The 11,699-nt window shown below is 54.4% G+C and overlaps 1 protein-coding gene across 1 annotated transcript; it reads left to right on the top strand.

Annotated features, from left to right (window-relative positions):
- The first annotated feature begins 814 nt into the window (after positions 1 to 814).
- On the top strand, positions 815 to 11,693 carry AKT2 (AKT serine/threonine kinase 2). The gene is made up of 13 exons (XM_085319478.1): positions 815 to 984; positions 2,882 to 3,010; positions 3,229 to 3,340; positions 3,810 to 3,963; positions 4,642 to 4,773; positions 5,627 to 5,692; positions 6,362 to 6,430; positions 7,365 to 7,487; positions 8,010 to 8,138; positions 8,789 to 9,003; positions 9,334 to 9,421; positions 9,597 to 9,699; positions 10,146 to 11,693. Exons 1-13 carry the CDS (start codon positions 939 to 941, stop codon positions 10,223 to 10,225), a joined length of 1,446 nt encoding a protein of 481 aa, XP_085175604.1. The 5' UTR covers positions 815 to 938; the 3' UTR covers positions 10,226 to 11,693.
- Positions 11,694 to 11,699: the final 6 nt, after the last annotated feature.

Below are 11,699 nucleotides of genomic sequence, written 5' to 3'. Positions count from 1 at the left end.
TTTTGGGCCGGCTCTGCCCCCAGGAGTTAATCCCGTCAGGTGACTCCGATTAATTTTTCTCTAGCTGTTTGTTTTGTAAGGGATCTCGCCTGTGGTGTGCCTGTGTTTTCCCCAGCAGCGTCTTTGATCTGAGCATGTGCAATTAGTGTTTCTTATCTCCCAAGGCTTTTTATCATTTGTGATGGTAGCACATAGTGTTGTGGCGAGATAAGGGTGAAAGGGACATTTAAAATAGAGGTGYAGACACCTAGGTGGTTCTGAGCAGGGAGCCAGAGTCCAGGGGCTCCACATCCATCCTTTCATCTCCAGGTGCATTTGTCGTCCTGCTGCCTGGTTATTTTTGATTTATGTGTATGAAACCCAGCTCTGCTGCAGTGGGGGAGTTCTTAATCGTCGCGTGGGGGTGGCTTCGTGCTGAAGCTGGCTGCCTCCCCTTGCCAGCGTGAAAGCCGCTGCTTCCCTGTGGGCTTGCGTAGATTGCTCGGCRCAAACGTGTGCGGACTTGGTGCATACCTGAGCGTCCAGCTGAGGCCCTGCGCTGCTGCTGCAGAAGATCTCGTGAGCAGGAGAGCATCCCTCGGGGTACATCCCTGCCGTGCAAGAAGAGTAGGGGGAGTCTGGCGGTGCCAGCATGAATCCAGGCATCCCGTGCTCCCCTACCATCTGGTGAAGCTGCTCTTGCATGGAGCTGATTGGAGAGCACTTACCGAGTTTGAAGCAGCAGCTTCATCTTGCTGTTGAAAGGATGGAAGGGCAGGCAGAAGCTGGTGAAACCCTGGAGGAGCTTTGCTGGCTGCACCCGGGCTGTTGCCAGATCTTGCAAGTGCTGCTTTTCTCCCACAGGTTGTATCTGCTTGCACCACCTCTCCTGCAGCTGGTGGCATTAGCTGGTTCCCAGGTCCTGCCGCGGAAAGGAGGCGAGAGCCCGTGGCACCATCATGAACGAAGTCTCGGTCATCAAGGAGGGCTGGCTGCACAAGAGAGGTAAGGATAAATCCTTGTGGTGCGCAAGAGCTAGGACACCGCTTCGCGAGGCCTGGCCAGCTTAGCGGCGAGCTGGGAAGCCAGTGCTGCCTGCCTCGGTGGTGGCACCCCTCCAAGGGCAGGTCACTGCGGGGAACCCTGTACTGCAGCTGCCACTGGAAAAGGAGAGCTCTGGTTTCAAGTTACCRGTGATTTAACCTTTCACAAGCGCAAGTGCAGGGGGCTCCCCTCTCCCMCCAGGCAAATCCATCCCTTCCCTCCCCCGAATAGGGCATGTGGAAGGCAACTCAAACGCGTTGGGATGCCATGGATAGACAGGAAAGGGGCAGCCTGCGGCACCACGTGGCTTCCCTTCCAGGCTTTGTGAGCTGGCCGGTGTGCCAGAGCCTCGCTGCCTGGTATCAAAGGCCTGATCCAAAGCCTGGGAAGTCTTTCCTTTGGCTGAAGTGGTGTTTGGAGGAAGCTTTCATCTGCTCCTGGCTCTGCCTGGCAGCTCAGCGCAAGGAGCATCTCTGCTGTGTCGGTATTTGGCGAGGTCTGATCCATGCTGTGAGCGAGCGCTCCAGCAGCGTTGTTTTTTGCTGTAGGTGTGGGAACCCAGAAGACGATCTCCAAGTGTTCCTGCAAACCTTTTAGCCTGCCCAGAGGTGTGGCTTGTAACACAGCCTGCAAAGCAGTGGCTGCTGAAAAGGTGCAAGCAGCAGCCATGTTTCACGCAAGCCTGGGTACAGCTTGCGCTGTGGCATGCTGCCCTGCATCCTTGATGAGACCCCCACACAGACCTTTTATTTTTAGTGTTCACAGAATATTGGGAGCACCGAGGCATTGTAGCAGCTGCATGCGTGTGGGGGGTTATTTTTAGCAGCGTTGAAGGTGGTTCTATTTTTCCTTTCCTTGTTGAGGGCGTTTTGCAGAAGGAGCTAGCAGAGGGGCAGGTCTAAAAGCTATCTTCCTCCAGTTGGCTTTCTCCAGCCTGCTTCCCCAGAAGTCTAGCCAGATAGACCCGTGTCTGTGTTCTCCATGCCCTGGGGGGCTAGCAGATTCCTCCTTCCTGCAGACAAATATAGCCAAGAGCAGGAGGRGGAGGCGAGGGGGTGAAGCCAGGCCTCTGTTCCATGCTATTTCTGTACCTGCAGTGCTGTGCTGAGTTGCCAGCAGCCTTGCCTTGCTGCAGCACTCTGTGGAGGCTGGTTTGGGATGATTTKGGGCTTTCAAAGAAGGCATGGGGAAGTGCAAAGCTGTGCTCTGCGCTGTGCCCCTTATTGCAAGGCCACAGCTGCCAGGGAGAGAGGCCTGGAGTGTAAATCCTGGGATCTGCTGCCTTTGAGCTAACGTAACGCTTGAGCCTGCCTCTGCTTCCTTTTCATGCCTCTTTTAAGTAGCAGTAGTTAGCTGATTTATGGAGAGTTTCAAAGCCAGGAAGTAGCATAAGGGTTATTTCCAAATAGCATAAAAGGAAAATAGCCACCTAATTCACCATCACGGTTCTCCCGGCAATGGCATCACCTGTATGCTTGGGGAGGGTCTTGTACAATGCCTCCTCCAGTTGCCAAAGGCCCTTGCAACATCCACCTCCCTCCACCAGCTCCCCAGGGGTGGATGCTTGCTGGGCTGCAGGACTCAGAACTTGTGGGTTCTTTCTTTAATGGTCTTTCAATCATTTGGAGAGAATCTAGTGTTGCTGGAATGCATCTGAGCAGTGCTGTGCGTGAGCAAGGGGTGAGAACATGTGGCTGTGSTTGTCCCCAGATCAGCCCGTGGCTGTGAATGACAAAGGCAGAGAGAGCAGAGCAGCAGCTCCCTCCTTTCTGGAGCAACGCCTCTGTCCACCAGCAGTGGGAAGCATTTCAGTGTCTGGGGCAGGCGGTCACCTTGGCCCTCCTCTCTTCTGTTGCAGGAGAATACATTAAAACGTGGCGCCCCAGGTATTTCCTGCTGAAAAGTGATGGTTCCTTCATCGGCTACAAGGAGAGGCCCGAGACGTCCGATCACAGCTTGCCACCGCTGAACAACTTCTCAGTAGCAGGTAGGTCTGCCCATCCAGTGCAGCCGTGTTCAGCGCTCTTGATGCACGTGAGCCTGTAGTGACAAGCTGGCGTTGAACAGGGACTCCTGAGAGTTCGGAAGGGTTGGCTGGGTGGTGGTTTCAGCTCCAGTGTCCTTAGGGGACCTGTTCCCTGGAGTCAGGAGGAAGGCACGATCTCTTTGGTCCCAAAGTGATCTCCTGCCTCTTTACCCTCCCAGAGTGCCAGCTGATGAAGACGGAACGGCCCCGGCCCAACACTTTTGTCATTCGATGCTTGCAGTGGACAACAGTCATTGAAAGGACCTTCCATGTGGACTCTCCAGAAGAGCGGTAGGCGCAGCTCTGCCCAGGGTGGTAGGAAGCAAGGCTCCTTTCCCCAGTGAGTCTGGGCATCAGGCTCCCATGCTTCTCCTGTGGGCTTCCTCTTCTCTTCCTCATGTAGGGAGTAGTTGGAATGGCTCCTTTTCTTTGGGAACAAGGTCCCCTCACCCTGGGGAGAAGGCATTGTGTGCCACCTAATATTGTTGGGGAAAAAAAAAACAGTTTCTCTGTTAATTACAAAATCCATGGAAGTGACAAATAACGTATCATGTTGGCTGTAGCCCGGTAAAACTCAGCACCCTGAAACCTGTTGGCTGCGAAGGCCATCTGTCTACCTGCTGCAGAAGATTGAAGGGAGAGTGCGGTTCTCCTTGTAGCGATGTGCTCCTCAGCACCTTCCCATCCTGTGCCCTCCCAAAGTGTCTGCCCTACAACGAGCAAAGTGCAGCAGTGTTTACTGAGTCTGTTCTCTCCTTAGAGAAGAGTGGATGCGAGCCATTCAGACTGTRGCAAACAGCTTAAAGAACCAGGAGCCAGAAGTAGACACGATGGATTATAAGTGTGGTTCCCCTAATGACAGCACGGGAGCTGAAGAAATGGAAGTGGCAGTGAGCAAAACACGTGCAAAAGCAGTAAGGCAYCCAGAGCTCGGTCCTTTTTTGGGGGAGGGGTGGTGGGATGCCCCCAGGGAGTGCTTTGCCACTGAGTCAACCTGGAAAAATTAACAAATCCGCACCTGGGAATTCCTGAAGTACAGCTGGGAGTGCACAGAGGCCCCAAGGAGGCCTTCTCTGGAACAACCCTGCTAACCAAGGGCCCTTGTTCAGGGAAGGCGAGCTGAAATTCCACAGGCTGGAAGGTGGGGGTAGGTGACCTGATCTGCAGCTGTCCTTTACGYTCCTGCTGTCCTGGCTACACTCTTGGCACAAAGCCTGCTCCTGCTGTAGCCAGCTGTGGAGCAGGTTATCACGTTGTTGGCACAGAAGCAAGTGAGAACCTGTGTGATTGCTCCATACTGGGAGATGATAGATTGTGACAAGGGAAAGACGACTGCTGTGCAATGTTGATGTGCATTTCTGGCACCAAGGGGCTCAGGTGCCAGTTCTATTCAGTTCTGGTCTGAACCTGGTGCTGTCTTTGCAGTGGGACAAACCTTAGCCCAGTGGTTTTCATTCCTAGCTCCATTACCATGATAATTGGGGGTGAAATAGATCTAAGTTTTCAACTGAACAGCTTGTGAGAACTGTCCTGTCTCAGATCCCCTTTGCCCACACTGTGAACTCTCATCTCCATCTTGTCTTTTTCATCAGACTATGAATGATTTTGATTACCTGAAGCTCCTGGGAAAAGGCACTTTTGGCAAAGTCATCTTAGTGCGGGAAAAGGCCACTGGACGCTATTACGCGATGAAGATCCTACGGAAAGAGGTCATCATTGCGAAAGTATGTGCCGAGCAAAGGCTCAGGGTGGGGGAGAGTTTGGAGCTGGTGGGGCTTAGGGGATCGCTTTCAAAATATGTTTCCTAAGATTCCAAATGATTGCCAGCTCATGATTTGTTATAAATGTCAGGGGATTCCAAGAACTATTCTTATTTCAAAACTGCAAGCATGTGTTGTAATGTACAGTTAGGTAACATTGCATGTTCTGTTTTGTGTAYGGCTCTTTCTCTTTAGTGTTTTCTTTCATTCACTCACCTTTTTCTGGGGTGCATTGCCATGTAGCTACCTTGGGCTCCTACACAAGCCTTTTGCAGTCTCCTTAACTGTTCAGAAAGGCAAAGATGAAACCTGCATTTGGAGGTTTGTTGCGAGGCTGGCGGTGGGAATTCAGTGCCCTTCCGCAGCAAGGACAGATGCATTCTCCTACAGCTGATCCCGTTGACTCAGAAAGAATCTGAGCTTTGCAGCACAGAGGGCTGCGGGGCGTGCCACAAATGCGAGGTGGGGGACAAAGATGGGGCAGAGCTTCCTGTGCAAAGGTTGGCCCCTTGTCTAGGCTGAGCCTGGGGCTGGTCACCAGTGCTAGCTCTGCCGTGGAGACGTTCTCTTTTGGTTTACATGCGCACGACAGTGATTCAGACTGCTTGGGCAGRTATCAGGGCTTTAACACTTTATCCAGTTGTGGGTGGTGTTTTCATCGCAGTACTGATTTCTTCTGGTCATCACTAGAATGTTTAGCAGCTGATGTATCAGCTGTGTCTGAATTCTCTGATTTCCCAGAAATAGGGGGTTGAGCAGCTTTAAATGGAAAGGTGCAGCGCTCAGTTTCTCTTCCTTTTGCCCCTTCCTCGTACAGGATGAAGTGGCACACACAGTTACAGAGAGCAGAGTGTTACAGAATACCCGGCACCCTTTCCTGACAGTAAGTGTGGCTTGTGGTCCGGTGGCCTTGAGGGAGCGGGGACCACGTCTCGCAAATGCCATCTCCAGAGCAGGGAGAGGAAGCACAACGGGATGCCTGGCATGACCTKAAAAGTCCCTTTTTGATGTTGTGCCTTCTTTGACAGTGCCGTGAGCAGCCTTCAGCTCTTGTTCCCTGGCGAGGCCTTTGGGATGTGATCTGTTAGGCCTCCAGCTTGCAGAGAGCATCCCTATGCTGGGCCCCTTGCTGACAGCCGTTAGAAGGAGGCCTTCTCCTGTGCAAGGCGAGATTTGGTCCCTTGTATGCAGGGAGCCCTGCCCACCACTATCAAGAGGCTCTTGGTGGCCTCTGGGGAAGTGGCAGGAATTTAAGTGCAGCTCTGACTTTGCTGCGATCCTTCTGTCCCAGAGAACACCCAGACTTTGATCAGACCAAAGGTCCTGTTTGCTCAGTGTCCCAGGTCTGACAGTGGCTTCCGGCAGCAGATGCTTGGGAAGAGAGTGTTAGAGCAGGGCAAGCATAGAGTACGCTTCCTCCATTTATTGTCCCAGCTGCTGGCGAGCTGCCAGAGCTGCAGCCCGCATAACCACACTTTCCTCTTTACAGTACCTCTAGAAATGCAAAGCCACAGCCCTTTGTGCATTTTCTCAGAGACTTTTTCTGTTGCAGGCRCTGAAATACGCCTTCCAGACAAACGATCGGCTGTGCTTCGTCATGGAATATGCCAATGGAGGAGAGGTGAGGTGTGGTAGCAGGTTGTAAATGAGACCAGTCAGACCGGGCCGGGGGGCCGGGCTCGGGGACCAGATGCTTCACCTGAGCTTCAAAGGGTGATGTCTGCAAGCAGTGGCTGAATTTCTATTTTCGGCTCATTCGTGGCAAGTTTATTCTTGGATGTTGCTGCAAGAATGGCATTTCACTTCCACGGACCCCCACCACCTCAGTGATTCCCCTGTGTATTTATAGCCAACAGTCAAATCCCTTACTGGCACGTATTTTTGCAAGGTCGAACATGTTGCTGTCCCCCAGCCCATTCCCTGGCCCGCTCTGTGTTCCCCCTTCCTCCCTGCAGGCTCTCTTTGCTCAGAGCTCAGCTTTCCTGCACTCAATATTGCAGACAGGGCTGTTCCTATTTCAAACAAGTCACCCAGGTAAGGAACCAGGACTCTTGTGCTTACCRCTGGCACCCCTCCTGCCCTCCCCTGGGAGGGAGGATACCGGACACCACAGCATCGTGCTCGCAGGCCTGACCTGTTTGTCCGAGGTGGTGCGATTGCCCTGGCAGCAATTGCTGGCTGATGGCTAGTTTGCCTGCTGTGATGAGTTCTGCCCTGGGATCACTTCCAGCGTTATTTTTCTGCCTCATAATGTGCTTTTCTTGCTAAGGGAAACACAGATGATGGCACAGCACTGATTGCGCCCCTGTGTTTGTGAATCTCTCTCAGTTGTGCATATAAAGCAAAGCATTATGTTCTCCTTGAGTGTGTGCGCKCCATTCTTGCCAGCAGCAGGGGTCTGTAAATATTTTGAATGTTCAAGGCAAGGAGCTTAGGACACATATGACCGCATTATCTGTGTACTCAGAGCTGCTGAGAGCGATTAGCCCTGGTTTTGCTGTTTTAAGCACTTACTGACAGGCTACTGTTCTGTTTTATTTTTATTTTTTCTCAAGCTGTTTTTCCACCTCTCAAGAGAGCGCGTGTTCACGGAGGACCGGGCCCGTTTCTATGGTGCAGAAATAGTGTCTGCTCTGGAGTATCTGCACTCTAGGGACGTGGTGTACAGAGACATAAAGGTACCACCAAGGCAGGAGCGGTGTTGATAAACAGCAGCTTTATCTATGTCAGCATTGACACTTAATTTTCATGGGACTGTTGTTCTGGGGTATAGAGTTATTCTCAGCTCCAGTTGGAGTCAGTGCTCAGAAACCCCTGAAAATCATGCTAACAGGCCTCAAAGGATTACTGATGAAACATCACGATGAACTGATGTGGGCTGCCATATTCCCCTTTTGAATCTCTTAGGCAATGGGGAAAAGTCAGTGAGCATCTCTCTAAGTGGGGCTGGGGGTGTATTTGGATGTATTAGAGCAGGAGGGAGGACAAAGGACCAGTCCAAAGCTCAGAGCTGGAGGTCAGCTCCATCAGAGAGCCCTTCTGAGCCAGCCAAAGTGAGGCATAACCATTGTGCCCGGCCCTGGGGATTCACTGAGACCCAGATGCCCAGTGGAATGTTTTGAGGAGCATTAATCTGAACGTATTCTCGTGCTCTGCGTTCAGTGCTCAGGTTCAAACCACTCTGCACATCTGCCTTTCAGCTCGAAAACCTCATGCTGGATAAAGATGGCCACATCAAGATCACAGACTTTGGGCTCTGCAAGGAAGGCATCACAGACGGCGCCACCATGAAAACGTTCTGTGGCACACCAGAGTACCTGGCTCCAGAGGTAGTCAGAGCCCCTTCTGTGCCTTACTGCAGCAAGGTTTTCATCAAAACCAGAGCCCTGTTGTGGTGTCGGAGGAGAGGTCTTGCCCATAGACCTGACAGGCTAGATAAATTGTGACCAAAGTGTTGTATGGAGAGTGTTGCCCAAAGAGTGCACTGGTTTTCCTGTGCTGATTGTGTGTTGCTGTTTGTCCCCTCCCACTGTTGCGACGTGAGCCCAGGAAGCACGCGRGCTGTGGGGCAGCTGGAGCATCACCCTGCTTGTGGGGTGGCAGAGATCTGAGCAGCTCCTCCAGATGCTTCTATTTCCAGCCTCTTCCAGCAGAACTCCTGTAGCTCAGTTTCCCTGGACACTGTCAGCCTTTTCTTGAATCCGAGGTGGGAACAAATGATGGAAGAAAGCTGTTTTCTTGAAGGCTATTCCAAAGGCCTGAGATCCTAACTTTTCAGCAGGGCTTTTAAAGGACAAGCTCTACTTTCATTAAAGTAGTAGTCATAGTGGGGTGACTGTATTTAGAGAAATGGGTTTACAGAAACCCTTCTCTTCTGCCAYGGGCACTTCAGCAGGTTGGCTGTTCCCACACCCGTGTTGCCAACCAGTTCTGCTCCCTGCAGGCTCACAAGCTCCCTCCCATCATCTTCTGCACACAGGTCCTGGAGGACAATGACTACGGACGTGCCGTGGACTGGTGGGGCCTGGGTGTTGTCATGTATGAAATGATGTGTGGTCGGCTCCCCTTCTACAACCAGGACCAYGAACGCCTCTTTGAGCTGATCCTTATGGAAGAGATCCGCTTTCCCCGAACCCTGAGCCCTGAGGCCAAGTCCCTGTTGGCTGGGCTGCTCAAGAAGGATCCCAAGCAGAGGTAAGGGTCTGCTGAGCAGAGCTGGGCCTGTGGGTCCTTGATGCTCTACAGCTTTACCTGCCCCAGCAGAGCTCCCATCTGTCCCTAGGAGAGGCTCTTAGCTCTTTCGGAGTGTGAGGGTGCAGTCACTTCAGTGGAAGCAATTAGATCATGGCAGCTGAGAAACTGTCTTTGGGCATGTTCTGAGCCTACCTGAGCCCTGAAGCTAGCCCTGTTTGCTGAAATCATCCTAAATCAAGCTTGAATGGTGCCCTTAGTTAACCTGGGGCAGGCAGGCAGGCAGGACTGCAGCATTACTACCAGTAGAGACACGCATCTCTGTGCCCACAGGCTAGGAGGAGGTCCCAACGATGCCAAGGAAGTGATGGAGCACCGCTTCTTTGCTGCAATCAACTGGCAGGATGTGGTTCAGAAAAAGGTAAGAAGGGAAGGAATTGCGACTGCTTTAAAAGGACTAAATGGCAGCAGTGGGTTTGGAAGGTACGAGGGCAGTATGCAGTAGGGTGCGCTTCTGCCTCGCTGAAAGCTTGTGACCATCTGGAAGTGAATTTATCCGTGGTGCTGTGTTGAGCCTGGCATTTCTTCTTCCTCAGCTGGTCCCTCCATTCAAGCCACAAGTAACATCCGAAATCGATACACGGTATTTTGACGACGAGTTCACTGCACAGTCCATCACTATCACCCCACCAGATCGATGTGAGTGCTCAAGGATGCCCCAGCCAGGCTGAAAGCAGGGCTGCTGCTTGGGTGACRTGTCTAGTGAGCTCCCAGCTCTGGATTTAGCTCAGCTATGTCGCCTACGTCCCTTCCCCTCATGCCAGTAGGCATCTCCAAAGGCGTGTGGCAAGTACCTCCCTGTGACCAAGCGTGCTCAGCCTGGGTGGCTGCTGCACCTTTATTAAAGCTCAGAGTCACAGCTGCTGCGTGAGCATGGCGGGAGGGACCCCAGGTGCTTCACAGGCAGTTCTTGGTCATCCCCACTGGCTTCTCCGCTGCAGCCCAGCTCGTCCTCCCTCCTTAGCCTTGCAGGTTGCAGTCCGTGCAGCGTGGAGGGCGGGCAGGAGRGGGAAGGCTTGCAAATGCACCAAAAGGCTTTGGCAGCCCCTCCCCATCTAACRCCTCTCCCATCTCCTGCTTTTCAGATGACAATATGGGCTCACTRGAGAACGACCAGCGGACGCACTTCCCCCAGTTCTCGTACTCCGCCAGCATACGAGAATAACCAGCASTGTTTCTGCAGCGGGGACTCGGGCCCCAAGGAGGGCAGGACGTTTTTGGGTTTGGTCAGGTGGATTTCTCTTCGGTGCCRTAGTCCCCTGGGATGCCGGGGCTGCGGGCACACAGGCCCCCAGCAGCCCGTGCTCCGGCTCGCRGGCGCCGTGCCGCGCTGCGAGAACAGCGGCATCGCCTTCTGGAAGCCGTACTGCTGCAAACAAAGTGCTCTCGCTACACTGCTCCAGCTGGCACCACGCTGTGCCTCATTCCCTAGTGTAGGACTGCTTTTATTTTATTACTTTTTTTAAAAAAAGAAAAAAACTCCTAGAAGTGCTTGCAGCTTTTTTGAATGACCGCRTCCCCGCAGAGCACCCCTCCGTGGCCTCTCTCACTGGAAACGCCGGCAGCCCCCGTGCCCAGCCGGCCCCGCCGGGAGCAGCGGGCTCTCGCCCCAACGCTGGCATTTCGAACACGGAAAGGGAGGTTTGCRGAGACAAACCCTATATAACCGAAACCTCTCCCACCTGAATCACAGTGACTTTCATTTCGTCGAGGTATTTCTGCTGGACATGACCCGCTGCCGGGGCTGCCCCGGCGGGGGGTGGCGAGCCCCCCGCCCCGGCGCGCCTGGGGGCGGTGGGGCAGGACGCTGACCTCGTGCCACCAGCGCCGTGCGTGTCCTTCCGTGGCCTGTTAAATCTTCACAACTCGGGACCCGCAGGGACTGCAAAACACGCAGAGTGCCCCCAAATCTGTGCCTCTTCCCCAGCACGAGTGCCCCCGCGCCGGAGCCGGCTCGCTCCGCGGAGGGGAAGAGGGGCAGCCATGCCTCTCGCCTCCTGCGAGGATCGGTGCTGCGGAGCGGAGCAGCCCCGTGCCGGAACCCATCGAAGATGCGGGCGATTGTAAAAGCAATAGTTTTTCTTCTTCGTTGCCTTAAAGCAAGGAGCGTCGGTGCCGCCAGGAGCAGGGCGGCGCCTCCGCCGGCGCAGGACGCCCGCCACGGCCTCGGGGCTGCCACCCTGCCCTCCTGCCTTCCCCGTGCCTTGTGGAAAGGCTCGTGGGTGCGGGGACGCTCGCGCCGCAGTGGGGCACGGCCGTGGGGAGGGCGTCCTTCCCCGGCAGCCCTGGCCAGCGGCGCTTTTACCTGGACGCGACAGCAGAGCCGTCGACCCCGGCTGCATCGCCGAGTGCCGGCGGCGGCCCCGCTCCGTAGACCCCCTCGACCGCCAGCATCGGGATCGACTTCCTCCTCGCGCGGCTCCATTGCCGGCAATGGATCTGAGCTGCACGGACTGTTCCCGGCGCTCGGGGCCTCGTGCCGCACGCGTGGCCCCTCGCCGGCGGCGCGTTTCGATAGAGGCTGCAGCCCGCCCGCGTGCCCCGGCGCCGGCCCGCTCTCACCCGTCCCGTGTGCGCGTGTGCACGTGCACGCACGCTCCCCGGCGCGTTCGCACGTGCGTGCGCGGTGCCTCCTCGGG

The sequence above is a fragment of the Rhea americana genome, unplaced genomic scaffold (assembly GCF_003343005.1).
Source record: "Rhea americana isolate MKP2758 unplaced genomic scaffold, rheAme1 scaffold_591, whole genome shotgun sequence".
NCBI classification, from domain to species: Eukaryota; Metazoa; Chordata; class Aves; order Rheiformes; family Rheidae; genus Rhea; species Rhea americana.
This window is presented reverse-complemented; position numbering and strand designations above follow the sequence as displayed.